General features: G+C 48.2%; 1 protein-coding gene across 10 annotated transcripts in view; it reads left to right on the forward strand.

Annotated features, from left to right (window-relative positions):
• Positions 1–17274, forward strand: part of SLC2A9 (solute carrier family 2 member 9) — a 196763-nt gene that overhangs the window by 138411 nt on the left and 41078 nt on the right. For all 10 annotated transcript variants that reach the window (XM_081812617.1, XM_081812615.1, XM_081812614.1 and 7 more), the window contains 2 exons: positions 3894–4004; positions 16358–16459. In XM_081812617.1, coding sequence (XP_081668743.1) covers positions 3894–4004; positions 16358–16459 — 213 coding nt within the window. The remainder of the gene's footprint in view (positions 1–3893; positions 4005–16357; positions 16460–17274) is intronic.

Genomic DNA, 17274 nt, shown 5'->3' on the forward strand with positions numbered 1-17274 from the left:
TCCCCTGGGGGGAAAATTACCCCCAGGTGACAATCACCACATTAAGCGAACATTACATATTGCCCAGGGCATTTTCGCCAAGAAGTCAATGAATAGTTTCCGCATACCTTAGAAATCAAGCGGAAGTTGGATTTAACATTTAGTTGTTTCTAAATTCCTTTTCAGTGTGGGGTTGTTTTTTCCCTCCTCCTCACAATGGCTTTCAAATTGCCTCTTCTAAAATTAGACCTGTCACTTAAAATTCCTTATTTTCTGCAACTGCCTTCCTCCTGAGCAGTTTGTCCTTTGCATGAAAACCAGACTTTTGTGCGAATGTTCTGTCTCTCACCGGCGAGGAGCCTCCTGGTTACGGGGGTGGGGGGGGGAATGATGGATCGAAGAGGAATCTCCAGTCAGCCAGGGGCACGGACAGCCCCAGCATAGCCCGAGCAGTGGAAGAGCCGTGGGGCCGGAAGCAAACAGGCCTGGGTCTGCACCCGGCTCTGGTCTTACTGGCTGTGTGTGGTCTCTCTGATCCTAAGGCAATGTCACCTTCACAAGCTGTTGAGAGAGTTGAAAATGATGATGTGTGTTATGCTAGGTCTCTAACACACTGTGTCAGGAGTTAGGAAGGAGGGCTTTGGGGCCCCGGAGGCAGGCAGTCAAGAAGCAGGCTGAGAAGCAGCCCCAGAAGGCCTTCCTCCCCAAGGCATGTGCATAACTGACATTTTCCTTTACCAAAGAGCCATGGTGTCTCAGTAGAGAGATGGAAATCTTCTAGAATGATACCCCCCCATTTGTTATGTACCAATTCTATAAAAGATGCTTGGGGCACCTGGGTGGCTCAGTGGGTTAAGCGCCTGACTCATGTCATGGTCTCAAGGTCTTGAGATCGGGCCCCACGTTGGGCTCCACGCTCCGTGCGGAGTCTGCTTGTCCCTCTCCCTCCCCCTCTGCCCCTCCCCCCACTCTCGCACACGAGCTCGCTCTCTAAAATAAATAAAATCTTTTAAAGATGCTTTACTTTGTCACTTTAAACATTTTTACAACCACCCTGAAAGACAGATTTTTTTTACCTTCTTTAGAGACATGTAGTCCCTTGCCTACAGACCCACAGTTCCCCAGAGGCAGCCCTGGGTTGGAATCCGGTGTTCACTCCAAACTGTGGCTCCTTCCAGTCCACCGTCCGCCCCCGAGGGAGGAGACTGTCAGCAACCTGAGAGCGTGATGGTGTCATGGATGAGATCAACACAAAGCACACTCCTCGGGGAGGGTTTGCTGCGGGACACACCCCACCTTTCCCGGTGCTTCCATAGTGTGTAACACCCTCGAACTGCCAGATCACGTAAACCTCAGTGGGATAGAGACAGAGGCCGTTACCCACCTGCTCTATAAGATGACTCAGCCAGAGAGAAATGGCTTCTGGAGCCGGCAGAAGGAGACAGGCAATTTGTGTGTTGGGCAGGCCTCCTCCCCACCCCCTTCCTGGGACCAGCCCAGCAGGACCTCCTCGCAAGCCCTGGAATGGGGGAGATGGTCCAAAGGGCTGATTTCTGCCTCTCAAGGGATAAATGCATTTACTATGAAATGACTCCAGAGCCACTTTCATTAGCACCCCCCCCCCAATGAGGGTGTAATTTTATGCAGTGCGACCCTCTTCACTAACCTTGAAACACCTGAGGGGTTTCAGGAAGAATTGGAAGCAGGGAAGGTTGCATGGGGTGTGAGGAGCAGGAAGGAGGCCACGGGGGGAGGCCAGGGCACACACAGCTCCCACAGGAGAGCACGTACCCTGTGGAATCAACCAGGGGCTGGCAGCCCTGGGTTCAGACTGAGGCAGCAGAGTATTCTGGGGGATGGAAGGGGTCCATAGAGCCTTGGCTATTAAAAATCAGTGAATCTGGGTAAAGATTAAGAAAGGTGTTTAAGCCCCTTTGATCCAACTCTGAAGATCACAGTTACTTTCCAAAGGGGAGGAGATTATACAAACAAATCTGGTGAAGATTGGGGTTTTCTGGAACAATTTTAGCTTCTGTCACAGCCCTAAGAATGAATTTATCAGGAGCCACTTCTGTACTTGGTGAATGTGGAAGCAAAGGTAGAATCTAAAATTCTAATTTATCAGCTCAGTCAAATGTGGGGCAGACACCGGCAAGAGGGTCTTTGTTTTATGAGAAGCTTGAAACGCATTTTGCCGAGAGATGCGTCCATGCCAGCAAGCTCACAGAAATACATGCAGTCGTTTTTACTGGCCTCTGAGTGTGCCTGTAACTTTAAGAAGATACTCCCCTCACTAAAAGATAAGCCATCTATAGATATGTGTAGTTCCTAAATTATATCTTCTCCCCCAGTGCATGAAAAATGTTTTGCTAAACAAATGCCGGTAAGAAGACAAATTTGTAGAAATGAGAGCTTTTTCCAAAAACGAAGTAAGAGCCAAATGCAAGGAGCGTGGCCAGCCACCATCGGGCCTGACAAGTTATAAGCAACGAGCTCTAATGTTTCTGCTTAATAACGATCAGGGTGTAAATGCTTCCAAGGCCCCCGAAGGTGGCGGGTTTCCTCGTCAGATGTCATGTAAAGGACAGCTTGGTTTTCTATATTTAACAAACTCGTGCTCTTTAAGAAAATGGCCGGGATTGGGAGGACACAAATGGCTCGTGTCCAGCCTATGGACCCGAAATTTTAAGTAAATAGTGAACAGTGACAATTCTTACCCAATCTGGACACTCCACAGGAGGGGCATGGCTATCCTCTTGGAGAAGGGGAAAGAAGCCCAGCAGGACAGAGTGAATTACTTGAGGTCACACAGCCAGTTCAACACGGAGCCAGGTCTCCAACCTCCAGTCAATGATTGCCCGATGCCCCATGAGTGTCATTAGGGTTAGGTTTGGTCTCAAGTGGCAGAATCCTCCACACTGACCTAACTTCACATCGAGGAAAATTGGGAAGGGTGGTACAGCAGTCCCAGGACCACACATCCTGGTTTGCCCAGGGCAATCCAGATTTATGCCTCTTGTTCCGAACGAATTATTAACACTCTCAAAGGTGCCCAGGTTTGGTTAATCAATTATAGAATCACTCTGGTGAGCAAGGACACAGGCTCCTTCTAACTTCTCACTCTAGCTTCTGAACAGGTGGCTCCCATCCCAAAGCAGGGGCTCTGTGTGTAGTTGTGTAGTTTGTATGTTGCACAACCCTCAGGGCATCATTCACATTGTCCCCATTAGAAATTGATTGTAGGGCGCCTGGGTGGCTCAGTCGGTTGAGCGACTGCCTTCGGCTCAGGTCATGATCCTGGAGTCCCTGGATCGAGTCCCGCGTCGGGCTCCCTGCTCGGCAGGGAGTCTGCTTCTCCCTCTGACCCTCCCCCCTCTCATGCTCTCTCTATCTCATTCTCTCTCTCAAATAAATAAATAAAATCTTTAAAAAAAAAAAAAGAAATTTATTGTAACAGTTTTCTAGTGGATGACAGTAAAGTGTCTTGTAGATCAGGAACCTTTTCAGTTTCTCACAAAGTTACCATGGGCGCTACCATGCTGTCCTGAGGTCACCTAGTGATCCAAGAGGGCTGCTGAAGCTCCAGCCATCATGTTCACCATCCTGACAGCAGAAAGGAGGAAGGGCAAAAAATGGGATCACACCTCGTTGGTGGAAAGCTCATTTTAAGGAGATTTCTGTTCCTATCTCATTGCCACAATTAGCTCAGCACGTGTTGCTCCCAGTATGGTAGGTCTGTTAGTAATGAGGAAGGGGCAAAGGTGGGAGAAGGAAGAAAACAAATAGTTGGCCACACCACACAGCTCCATGCTGGATGTAGCAGCAAATCTCAGAGACCACCTTGCACCTGAATTTAATTTTGGAGATAGATGCCTTTCACCGACTCTCCCTTGTTTTTCTTTCCTGCATTATAGATTTGGTTCTACACCAATAGCATCTTTGAAAAAGCTGGGATCTCGCCAGAAAAGATCCCATACATCACCTTGAGCACCGGTGGCATCGAGACTTTGGCCGCTATCTTCTCTGTAAGTAAACTGAGGGTTATTCCTGAGAACATCATAGTGGGGTGAACAGTGCCATGGGACCCCCCAGGGAACAAACGTGCTTGCCTTTAAAGGAGCATGTCCTTTGTCACTCCGAAGGTGTCGGAATTTTAAGATGTTTCACCTATCTGGAGAATATTATCTATATTTTGCTCTCCTACCTATTGTCTTTCTTTTAATATATTGCTCCCTTCTTTGAACTCTCACCTGGTCACAGATGATGGAGCACCCAGTAAAAAGGGCCATTTCTCCCTGGGGGTCCAAATCGGTGTCCCTGTGAGCCTAAGGTCCATTGCCATGGCTTTAAAATATTTCCAAACCATTAGCTGTCATCTTTCTACCTCGAATATGTAGGAGTTTGCAGGCAAAGGAAAGGAGAAAGGACATTCCAGTCGATCAGTGTAACAGAGTGTGACTTTAATAGTCAGCAGAAGTGTCCAAAGGAAGACGCAGAGTTCATCCTCCTTTCTCAACCTCAGAGATACACAATAAACATACTGCAGGGAGGGAGTTAGGAGACTTCAGAATTTCACAGAAACTGCACAGGTTGGGGCCATCAGACCAGACTAGATTTGAATCCTGGCTCTGGAATTTCTTGGCTGTGAGATGCTGGACAACGCTCTCAACCTCTCTGAGCTTCAGTTTCCCCTTTTAGATGTCTGATTCTCTTCTACTCGTAGGTGTGTGGTCTTGCCTCACACTGTAGGCACACCGTCCACGACGGGGCTCCTTTCCAAAGGATAGAGAGGAGGGTAGAATCAGAGTGAGGTTCTCAGACCTTCATGGAGGAGCTCATTTATTTCCTCCCTTGCACCGACTTCTGCTGACAGGATTGATGCAGCAAAGACATGCAGAGACTTCCAGTCCCATTTCTAACTTGCTTTTGACAGAATGCTTTATTTTGCTCCTTGCTCCTAATGGGTCATTCTAACAAGATGCTTCTAAAGATGGGTGTGGGGAAAGTGTTGAGGACTGACGTGCCTCTCCTCCTTTCACTCACGGTCTTTTTGTTAGAGGAAAATATCTCACCATTTCACAATCTGGGAGTTTCACAAAATTCTCATTTTCACCCCCGATGAGGCTATGCATGCTTACGTTGATCCATGGAAACGCACAGTCTGGAATGGAAATGGTGGGAAACAACAGGGTTTGTTTGGGGGTCGGGGGTCGGTAAAGTATTTTGTTGTTGTAAGGAATCATCATGAGCTCATTAGGGTACATGTGTACAATTCAGAAAAGCAGGAAGAACCGAAGAAGAAATCTACAAACATACATACATTTGGCAAAATCTCCCCTTGGCTTTTCTGTGCACGGGTGTGTTCTGTTCTTGCGCAGTAGTCACCCTGCTTTTGTTCACATGACCCCGTGCCAGACTTGCTTTCCGTCTTACTTTCCTTCATTCTTGTCTGAGACATGTTTTGTTGAAGTGTAAGAGCATGCTGATCATCGCCCCTGTGACTGAACACCAGCCATGCAGGCTCTGCGGCTCTTCAGAAATTGGCTGTACGGTCAGTTCTCTCCCCGCTGTCTGCGGGGCAGGGCTCTGGAGCATGTCCCCTCAGAGCCTGGATGGCAGAGCCTGGATTCTGATCCCTGCTCCGTCCCTTTTGAGCTGTGTGACCCTGGGGTAATTATTCAACAGCTCTCTGCCTCAGTTTCCCCATTTCAGTAATAAGGACACTGCCCCTTGCTTGGGTGGCTCGGTCAGTTGAGCATCAGACTCTTGATTTCAGCTCAGGTCATGATCTCGGGGTCCTGGGATTGAGCCACACATGGGGCTCCACGCTCAGCAGGGACTCTGCCTGAGGTTCTCTCCCTCTGCCCCTCCCCCCCAGCTCATGCACACCCTCTCGCTCAAATAAATAAATAAGTAAAAGGGCACTGCCCTTGCCCATAGAGAGGACCTTTGTAAACTCAGACGGGGAGTCGACCTGCTGCTGCCTTCAAGTGTGGAGCACGATGGACCACAGTCACCTGGAACATGTGTTCTAGAGAAGCAGGGACTGCCGTGTGTGGGCCCACTGTGGGGAGTGGCGGCTTCATAGCTCTCATGGAGGCGTCATTCATTCATGCCTGCATTCATTCCACACCCATATCCTGCTTGTGTCTGGAGGTCACCAGTGAAGTTGTCGTGTTCTAGAGAGAAAGATCCAGAAACAGACACATACCACGTGCAACACTGGGATGAACTCTCCTGGGAGGGCTTCCTGGAAGAGGGCCCAGGAAGGCGAGCACTGAAGGTCCAGCAGGCGTTAGCCAGGTGAAGCCAAGGGCAGTGTGCTGGGGAGCCTGTCCACTGGTCCCGTGCACACGGCCCCAGTCATCTGCAGCCCTCCCAGTGTTTCATCTAAAGGAACTGGAGATGCAGAATAGTCCACTGGGAGTAGTTCTTAACATGGTGGCCTTCACCCTCATCCCCGGAGTACCTCGAGATTAACTCCAGCATGAGGCTGGGAGTCTGAGATGGAACAACGTGTTCAGGGGAGAAAGAGCTGAGGCTGTGGGGCCGGCAGCTTTGAATTCAAATCCTAACCACCCATCTACTAGCTGAGTGGCCTGGTGAAAATTGCCCAACATCCCTGAATTTATTTGTCATCTTTAAAATGGACATAACCGGGCCTACCTGTGGTAAGCAGAATCCTGGTCCCCCAGTGTCCCCGTCCTGATTCTTGGAAGCACGAGTATGTCACCTTACACAGCAAAAGAGGCTTTGCAGGTGGGAAGACGTTAAGGATCTGGAGATAGGGAGGTTATCCTGGATTAACCAGGTGGCCCGGTGTCATCACTAGGGTCCTTCAAAGTGAAAGAGAGAGGCAGGGGTCAGAGTCAGAGAAGGAGATGCGGGGACAAAAGCAGAGGTTGGAGTGGCAGTTCCTGGCTTTGGTGGAGGAAGGAGCCACGAGGCAACAGGTGGCCTCCGGAAGCTGGACAGGCTAGGAACAGATTCTTGCCTGGAGCCCCCAGAAGGATCACAGCCCTGCCGACCACTGTGATTTTTGCCCCCGAGACGTGTTTTAGACTTCTGTCCTCAGAGCTGTAGGAGATTGTGTTTCTTGCAACCACTATGTTTGTGGTGACGCAGCCCCAGGAGACGAATCCAGCGCCTTCCAGAACTGTTGTGGAAGCAAACCTCAAAGCGCAGGAAGGCCCGCTGCAGCAAAGCTGACAGTCAGTACGCAGTAAATCCCGTGGCCTTTCCAAAGTTTTTATTCCCTTGCTTCCAAAGATATGGACACTGTTTCATCCCACCCTGTGAGGCAGCCGCCTATCGAAAAGGACTTCCCAATTTGTTTTCTTCTTCCTGAGATTTTGACAGTCTGTTAAAATGGCATTGGGACCTAATAAACTTGAGAAAGACATTTTTGTTCGTTTGATTGGCAATTAACTTTGGCTCCCGGCATTGCTCATCGGCCTGGGTAGCTGTAAATAGCTGCATCTTGCAGAAACAGCTGTTTTTCCAAACTGACTTTCTCGGCGCGGCATTAAGTCTCTGAGTGAACTTTCGCCGAGTGTCACCTGGGCCCCACGAGCCTGACCTGGGTCAGCAGCAGCTCATGGAATGGGCCTCATTCCTTCGAGAAGTGGAGAGACTGCTTTTTCAAGTCAGGGGAAACGGAATTCACGTAAGTCCTTCTTGCTCCTTATTCTTCACAGTAAGTTTGTGTGGTTGTCAGGAATGGACTTGGCCATAGCATTGAAGTTAAAAAAGAAAAACCCTGCTGGTTTCCACCACCTGCTCTGCTTCCAAAACAAACCCAGAATCAAAACCTGTAGAGTTCACAGCTTCATCTTAAGACCCTGGATCTGGCACTTGTTGGATGAGAAAGTGGGTCCAGGCAACAAAGCAGGGTGGTGGGGTATTTGGACTCTGTGGTCTCGTGGCCCTCAGCTCACTAGCTGGGTGACCTCAGGCCGGTTATTCAACCTTTCTGAGCTCCTGTTTTCCCTAAGGGAAAGTGGAGATAATACAAATCTATACCTCAACAGGTCTTATCATGAGAATTATACAGTAATTCACAGCCCTTGGCATTAAGCAGGTATCCATAATTATTATTATGGGTCAAATTGTCATCCTTACAAAATTTATATGTTGACGCTCTAACTCCCAGTACCTCAGAATGTAGTCATTACAGATGTGATTTGCTAAGATAAGATCACTCTGGAATAAGGAGACCATTAATCCTATATGATTGTCATCCTTATTAAAAGGGGGGAATTTGGGGGCACCTGGGTGGCTCAGTCAGTTAAGTGTCTGTCTTCAGCTCAGGTCATGATCCCAGGGTCCTGGGATTGAGCCCCACGTCGGGGAGTCTGCTTCTCCCTCTCTCGCTCCCCTTACTTGTGCTCTCTCGCTGTCAAATAAATAAAATCTTTTTTAAACATTAAAAAAAAATAAAAGGGGGGAATTTGGACACAAACACACAGAGAGAATACCATGTGAATTTTGGAGGCCTGCCCTTGGCAGAGGGGAGGGGCCACATGAAGCAAAAGAGGAACCAGATTTCTCCTTTGGCCCCCAAACTCCCGGTGGGGGGGTGGCAAGCAGCTGCAGGGCTCCATCCAAGAAGGCAGCACCTGCTGGAGCTGAGAAATCACGATTTCGGTTGAGTAGCTTTTCCTATTTGCTGCCTATGTCGTCATTCGAGAAGGCGCTTCTGTAACCTGTTGCCTTGAGAGGAAGCATGCATGTGGACGTGGGGGCTCCCCTGGTTCTGAGGGCTCTTGCTCACAGGAGGGGCAGGGAGGGCCACCCAAAGCACACAGGCAGTTTTTCCCTGGAGCCCGTTTCCCTGCAGTCCCTGCTCCCACCCACTCCCAGCTCTGATAATACCTTTTTATCAGGTGGTTCTATTTCTGAGTTTGGCCAAGGACACACCTGCAAGCCGGTTTGTTCCCTGCAGCCCACCAATGCTTTATTTCCCACCAAACGTCTTCCAATTCCCTCCCCATCTCTCTGTGAGCTTCCTTTGGCTTCCCTGCATCTGGGCTGGTCCCACCGGCTCTGCCCATTAAAGGAAGGTGAAGACGCAGCTCCTGGGGGCTCTGGTGGAGACTCACACTGTTCCTTTGTTCCTTGGTGCCAGCTCCAAGGGCCAGCTGCCCCCACCCCCTCACCTGTCCCCCAGGCGCTCTCGGCTCCATGCTCCTGGTGGTGGAGCACTGATTTCTCAGGCAGCTGGCCACCCTGTGGTTCTTCCTCAACTTCTCTTTGAGAGCTGACTTTTTCCCCACTTGCCCCAAATTGAGAACAGTTAAATTTATGATCATAAACCTCTTTTGTTTATTATTATGTTATGTTAGTCACCATACAGTACATCATTAGTTTTTGATGTAGTGTTCCATGATTCATTGTTTGCGTATAACACCCAGTGCTCCATTCAATACGTGCCCTCCTTAATACCCATCAGCAGGCTAACCCATCCACCAGGCTAAAGAACTAACTACTTTTCCTTTTTTGGGAAGGGAGAGGGGGGTTGTATTTCCCTTAGAAGCTGCAGAAGCTAGGGCTTTAACCCAAGGAAAAACTTCCCAGGACTTAAGAACTTGGAAAAGCCAAGTCTAGGGCCAGCCTTCCCTTCTATTCCATTTGACCCCTATCCATATCTGATTTTGCACTTCAGTTAAAATATCTCAAGACCATTTAAATTTATTATACTTAAGGATTGTGGACCACCCTGGAATGATAATCATTTAAAAAGTACCTTTTTTTTTTCATTTCTTACAACTTTAGCCCAAACAGATATCACAGATCTCACACATTCATCTTTTTTTTTTTTAAGTAGGCACCATGCCCAACATGGGGCTTGAACTCACGTCCCTGAAATCAAGAATTGCATGCTCTACCAACGGAGCGACCCAGGCGCCCCTCACACATCCATCTTTTAAATAGAAATTCCTGAACAAAGTTTGTTTCAATGGATTATTTTTAGTTTTCAATTTAGATAGCCTGTTCCAAGTAGAAAATTATTTCTGAGACCCTGTCTTCTGAACACAGACCTTAAAACTCCATTAACTTGCAGATACCCGCAGGTTTCCAAGGTCTCTGTTTTTCAGACAGAGATTTGTGAAAGCGAAGATTAATGCTTGCAGACTTAAAACAGAAGTACTAGCAATACTGAAACCTGACATTTCTTCTCATGCAGCCTGTCTTTGCATTCTGTTCTCTGCCGAGAGAGCTGAGTCCACAGTTATAAAACCATTCCCATTCCTTTCTGTCGGGTGTGACCAGCAAACCCTGAGACAGTGAAGAAAAGATGATTCCAGACACCTGGGTAGGAGGAAGGAGAGGCCTGGGGACCAGACGCTCTAGTGGCAAAAGGCCTTGAGCCAAGTTTGTCTCCACTTTTACTGGGGTTATATCAGTACATCAGGAGAAGCGCAAAGCAAAGAGGAAAGTGTAACCATCATGGTCGGGACAATAACATACGGGGCAGCGTGTGATAAGGGTGGGGCGGTAAGGAGTCCAGGAAGTACATGACCACCACAGGTGCCTGTTTTTCTTCAAAACTTAAACATTGACTACCTAGATGAGAACCTTGAGCCACAGTAAGAATCTGGCCGAGGGCCAGCATTCCAGGCACTCCTCCTTTGCTTTTCAATTAGTCTCATCCAGGGAGGCATGGACAAGTCAGATTTTGTCTATCCAGGCACTGTGCATTCCCACATTTCCTCCCATCCTTCCAGAACTAAAGCCTTGGCAATAATCCAGCTTCTGCCTAGAGACTCAAGAATGGCTGGGTGGTGAGGGCTTTTCAGGGACCCCACCACCCCCAAATAGTCAAGATCGAGGGCGGCCATTTGGGATACTTGGGTGCTGGCCCCATTCTAGGAGGCATCCTGCCCCAGTGGGGTGTGTGTGTGGGGGGGTGACACAGTAGGTTTAAAGAAATGGCTGTGGTAGTTGTCACCCATACCCCTTCAGTCCCTGGTCTTCATGTTTCCCACCAGGCTAAGTGCCAGCTCATCACAAGCACCCAGTCCACAGGTGTTTGAGTAGACCCAATTAAGGCCACTTGTGGAAAGGTGCGTCTGAAATCTGGACCGAGTGCTCTGCCCGTGCTGGGATCCACACCCCCTGCCTGGGAGCAGCCGGGTGGCATGCTCTGAGGGCAGCCAAGCCCTCACCAACAGCCCTTCCTCCTTCTGGAGCCCCACAGCCAGCCACGTGGCCCCCATGCTCACGAGGAGCACGATAAGCCAGGCAGAGGCTGACTTCATGGGAAGAGCGGAACAGAAAAGGCCCACATGAGATGGGATGGGAAGAACAGGACATCCCTTAGGATCTTGTCGAGCAATGGACTCTTAGAGGGCTCTGCAGTCCTTGAGATGTCAGGGATTCTGCCAAGCACGGAGTAGTTATTTCATGCACTTTATACTGAGATGTACATGAAGAATACAATAGAGACAGAGATTGGCCTACAAAATTCATATAAAGTAATGTCTCTAAAATACTATAAATGCACATCAAGTCAGCTTTGAGTCACACTTGAAATAAATGACATTTTAGACCCTATCTTCCTTCCCTCCATCCCTTCCTTCTTTCTTCATGTGTTTCATCATTGAACAACAACGTGCCAAGCTCTGCTCTGCATGGGACGTGAGCTCCCCGTGTTAATTTGCTAGAGCTGCATAGCAAAGTACCACACACAGAGGGGCAGAAGCAACTGAAATTTATTGTCTCCATTCTGGAGGCCAGAAGTCTGAGAACCAGGCATCAGAGGGCAGAGTCCTCCTAAGGCTGTGAGAGAGAATCTGTTCCAGGCCTCTCCCTGAACATCTGGTGCTTTGCTGGTGATCCATGGTGTTCCTCGTCTTGGAGAGCACCACCCTGACCCCTGCCTTCATCCTCACATGGCGTTCTACCCATGTGCGTGTCTGTGTCCAAATTTCCCCTTTTTTATAAGAGCACCAGTCACATGGGATTAGGGCCCACCCTGATGTCCTCATTGAATTTGATTACCTCTGTAAAGACACTATTTCCCAAAAAAATCACATTCTGAGGTAGCAGTGGTTAGGACTTCAACATATCTTTTGGGGGGGGATGACACAATTCAACCCATAAGATTCGCCAAAGGCAAGGACTCCTGTCTCCTTCTTCTCAGCGTCCCTGTGCCAGGGCCTCATACAAAGGAAGAAAAGCCTTGGAGCCTGCATATATCCTTTTGCTAAATCTGTATGTGCCAGTGAGGAGGGGTTAAGAGCAAGACTCTGGAACCAGAATGCCTGACCTTGAATGCTGGCTCTGCCACTGTATGACCTTGGGCAGGCTGCTAAACTCTCTGAGCCTCCACATACCCATAGAGCTGTTATGAGATTAAATTATTACTATATGTAAAGCATTTGGCACCATACCTTGTACATAGTAAGTGCTATAGAATGTTCACTGCATAATAATCAAGACAGCATGGTGAGGGCATAAAGACAGCCACACAGACCAATGGAACAGAATAGAATCCAGAAATACAAAAGATGCCAAAGAAATTCAAAGGGGAAAGTTAGTCTTACCATAAGTACCATAAAAACTAGATATTCACATGGAAAAAAAACTAAAGAACGCTTACCTCATGCCACATACAAATTAACTCAAAATGGACCATGGACTGAACCATAGGAGCTAAAATTATAAAACTTCTAGGAGGGAACATAGGGGGAAGTCTTTGCAACCTTGGGGTAGGCAGAGATTTCTTAAATGGGACTAAAAAGGATGAACCATTTTTTTTAATTGATTAATTAAATTTCATCAAAATTAAAAACTGTAGCTATGTAAAAAAGCTTGTGAAGGAAATGGAAAAGCAGGCCAGACTGGGAAGTATTCACAGAGTACCCAGCTCACCAGGGGCTTGAATCCCAAAGATATAAAGGACTCTTAGAACACAGCAAAAACAGGACCAAGAGCCCACTTGGAAATGAACAAAAGACTTGGGCAGACACTCTACAAAAGAAGATATCAGAAGCATCAATACACAAATGAAAAGTCTCAACACTGTAAGGCACCAGGAAAATTGAAACTAAAACCCACGCTGAGATACCACTGCTCACCTTAAGGATGATTAATACCAAAATGGCCGATAATACCAAGTATTGATGAAGATGTGGAGCCACTGGAACTTTTGTACACCACTGGTGGGAATCTGAAATGGTACAACCCTTTGGAAAACAGTTTGGCAGTTTCTCACAAAAACTTTACCCATACAATCCAGACATTCTTCTCATGAGTATTTACCCAAGAAAAAGCAAAGCACACATCTACATAGAAAGACTTGGACCCCAGTGTTTACAACAGCTTTAGTCATAAGAGCTCAAACTGAAACAGCCCAAACGTCCATCAACTGATGAATGGAAAAACACACTGTGGTATATCTATTCAATGGAATACTACTCAGCACTAAAAAGGAATGGTATATACAACAGGGCTGAATCTCAAAAGTATAGCGATCACCAGGGCACCTGGGTGGCACAGTTGGTTAGATGTCTGACTCTTCATTTTGACTCAGGTCCTGATCTCAGATCATGATCTCAAGGTCATGGGATTGAGCCCTGAGTCGGGCTCCACATTCAGCATGGGGTCTGCTTGGGATTCTCTCTCCCTCTCCCTCTGCCCCTCTATGCACTTGCTCGCTTGCTCTCTCTCTCAAATAGATAAATAAATCTTTTTTTAAAAAAAGTATAGCGATCACCAATATGGACTTCTAACCTAATCTAGACTAATCTAATCTAGAGTAATGGAGAGTACATCAGTGGTTGCTTACAGCTAGGGAAAGGGGCACAAGGGATCTCTGGAGTGATAGAAATGTTCTGTATCTTGATGTGGTCATGGCTTTATGGGTGTATAAATTTGTTAAAACATACCAAACTGTACAATTAAAATCAGTACCTTTCATTGAATCTAACTAAGAATTTAATCTAAGTCAGTAAAGTTGATCTTCAAATACTAACAATGACAAAAGACCTTCTCTGTATTATTCCACCAGCGGTCCTAGCACTGTGGGATGGACAATAGGTGGTGGGTACATGGCTGCCAAATGGCTGAATAACCCTGTGGCTCAGGAGTCCCCAGAAAGGATTTCTTGGAGGCTGACAGTCCACCTCCAACTGACATCAGTAACCTTCAGAGGCCACTGTTCATCTTGAGTTAATGTTTTCATTAATGACTTTAATGTGGAGTGGAAATACCATGTTTACTCTAATCCCTTTCGACAGGCTGCACTTTAAAACAATTTAAAAGAGGCAGAGACAAAGAAAGGAGCCCTGCGGACTGATTGGGTTTCCCACTAGGACGGACAGAGTTGTTTTCGTCTCTTTCTTTCTCACAGCTATTTCTTTGGTGTCTTCCTAGACATCTTTAGAGACTCTTTCTGAATCAGGGAAGTGTTTCCAGCTCTACCTTGGCTCAGGTTACTGATTCATCAGGAGACTTTAGGGAAACGGAATAGCCAGATCCCCACACCCACCCCAAAGCACTTGAATATTGGCGTCATGATGTAAGACAGTGCGTCTCAACAAGTTGGTATCTGGGACACACTTGCTGATACTGAAATTGTTGGTGGTGCCTTTGAAGAAACTAAAGCAAACCAAAAGAAAAAAGGAAAAACACTCAAAACACTGAAGTCAGTAATAAGTACACGTTAATCTCTGTGTAACAATGCAGCACGTGTTTATCTCAGGACCGCAACTTACATGCTCGGCGGCTCACAGTGACTGTGATGCTCATCACGGTAATTTCTTTCATCATTTTGGCACTCTGTCACTGGGCACTGTAACCCAAGATTCACAGCTGCCCCACATTCCAGCTATGAGCAGCCTTTGTCTTCAGTGTGAGCTCAACTGTGGGGAATGGTGATGCCATCCTGAGAGTGTAGCAAAGACATCCTACATGGTGAAGATTTGCATGTGTGGGTATTAGAAATCGCCAGGGGACAGGGGAAGAGTAATGATCTGTGACTCAAGGCATAGCATCTCCAATGCTTTAGCTAAGTCTATCTTTTAGACTATTTTTTTAGTTAAAAAAAAGCTTATTGTGGAAAATTTGGAAAAGACTGAAAAATAACAAGTAAAAGAATAATCATATATTTCCCTTCACCATCACGTGAAGCTGGCAGACAAGAGGAGCATCTGCTCCAGCTTCGTGGCCCTCAGCGGTGTCGCTCCCTTCCCTTATCCAAACCGGATGACTCATTTGATCAGGGCCTTTGCTCCCACTGGTCCCTCTGCCTGACAAGCTCCCACTACTGTTGCCTCCTCCAGGAAGCCTTGCCTGATTGCCCAGTGGAGAAAAGCTGTGCATTTTTATGCAGATGCTCTGAGTTCAAGTTTTCTCCCCTCCCCCACCCATCTCTGTCTCTGTCTCTCTCTACTGGCTGTGTGATGGCCACTGAGTTGCTTCACCTCTCTGATCTTCGGTGTTTTCTTTCTGTGCACTGGGATGGGGGAGGGAAGAAGAGGGAAGGTACTTGGCATAATCGGAAGACTTGTTATGTGTTTTGAATGCAGTCTCTTATTGAACCACCCGCCCCTTCCAGTCAGCCTTGTTGGAGGGTATTTTGGACCTCCTTTCACAGATAAAGGCCCTGAGGCTCTGGGAAGGGAAGTCATTTGCCAAAGCTCACACATCTGGAAAGTGGTTGACCCAGGATATAAACCCAAGTCTGCCTGTCTCTGAAACTTAGCTACATCACTATTTTTCAGGGTCATTGGCATTTGAAGGAGCTCAATGAAGAGCCCCACCTTTGCCCAAGTGAGAGGTAGACACAGGGCCAGCCGGGTAGAGGTCAGTGACAGTCCTACAGCGGTGGGAAGCTGGGCCGGGGGACATGGCTTCAGAAGCTGCAGTCATAGGAGCTTCCTGGTATCATACCCCAGAATGAAATTGACCCACCCAGGCACAGGCAGAGTGGAAAACGTCAGACCTTCTCTGCCCACTCCCACCCCTGGGCCCCTGCCTTGGGAGTCTGCCCCATAGAATCGACAACACAGGGGTATTAGGAGAGACTGCCCTTGCTTTCCATGGCAGGCTGGCTCCAAAGAGTGGGCGAAGGGCTACAGCAACCACGTCCATTGAGTTCCTTTTGCAGATAAGCCCACCCTTCCCTAACGAGGAAGATTAAAAGGAAAGGTGAGTATATGGACACACAGCAGGTGCTCAAGGATGGTGACTTTCTTCTCCCTCCCTTTCTCATAAAGACCTTTGCCACTCTGGCTGTGGCCATGGAGAAAGTGGCAGGGCTACCTGAAGGTCCAATCTGTCCTTTAACCATGACCCCAGTGCTGGTTCCACGCTCCCCCTCTCCTGCTGCTAGAAGGGAAGTAATAACCGTCTCTCTTTCACCCTGACCTAGGGCTTGGTCATCGAGCGCCTGGGACGGAGACCCCTCCTCATGGGTGGCTTTGGGCTGATGGCCCTCTTCTTCGGGATCCTCACCATCACACTAACGCTGCAGGTGAGAGGGTGTGTCCGTCATGCCCCGAGGGACGTCAGCATGGAGCCGGCCTCCAGCTCCGGTGCTCTCGGGGTGGGTTCCAGCAGGGGCTCTGCTCCTCACGGCCCCATCTCTAAAATGGGACAGTTGTCCCTGTACCCAGGGGTCTTAGGAGGATTAAATGAGAAACTACCTACAGTACCTGGAAGGGCACCCGAACATGACAAGTGCTAGGGGAATGTAGGTTTGGGGAAATATCACCGGTGAAAGTGGTATTTTTCCCTTTTATGGAGACAGGAAACTGAGGCATAAATATACATGAAGAAGTTGCTCAAGGTTCCACAGCTAGTAAATGGCAGAGCTGGGATGAGATTCCAGGGTCTTGGGGTTTCCTCCTACCCCCTGTCCCCTGCACTGCTCAGGACAACCTGCAGTGACGGAGCCCTTTCTTGGTGCCTCGAGCCTGGCTCAGCACCAAGGGAAGCATGAGGCAAGGTCACGGTGGTCAACAAATCTTGGCACTTTTCAAAAATGAATCCCTGAGTGGAAAGTTGCACGTGTTGATCATTTGCCGAATGTCTTAAGGTCCCAAAAACCTTTAGAAAAAGGCAGTATTAGCCTGGTGGTGCCTGACGGACAGCAGCTTGTCGTCCAGAAAGGAAGTCCTGCTGGGGGCGCTGACCAGGCAGGAGGCAGAAGCATCTGCCGTGGGGGTGATGTGCTGGCAGTGACCCCTCCTGCCCGACTGCCAGACCTGGGTTGACCTGCACAGGGTGCCCTTGCAGGCCCCTCAGATGGACCGAGCTGGATCCCTCACAGTTGGGTGATGTCCTGGC

This window comes from Leptonychotes weddellii, chromosome 2 (assembly GCF_054177405.1).
Source record: "Leptonychotes weddellii isolate Sample4059 chromosome 2, ASM5417740v2, whole genome shotgun sequence".
Classification (NCBI taxonomy): domain Eukaryota; kingdom Metazoa; phylum Chordata; class Mammalia; order Carnivora; family Phocidae; genus Leptonychotes; species Leptonychotes weddellii.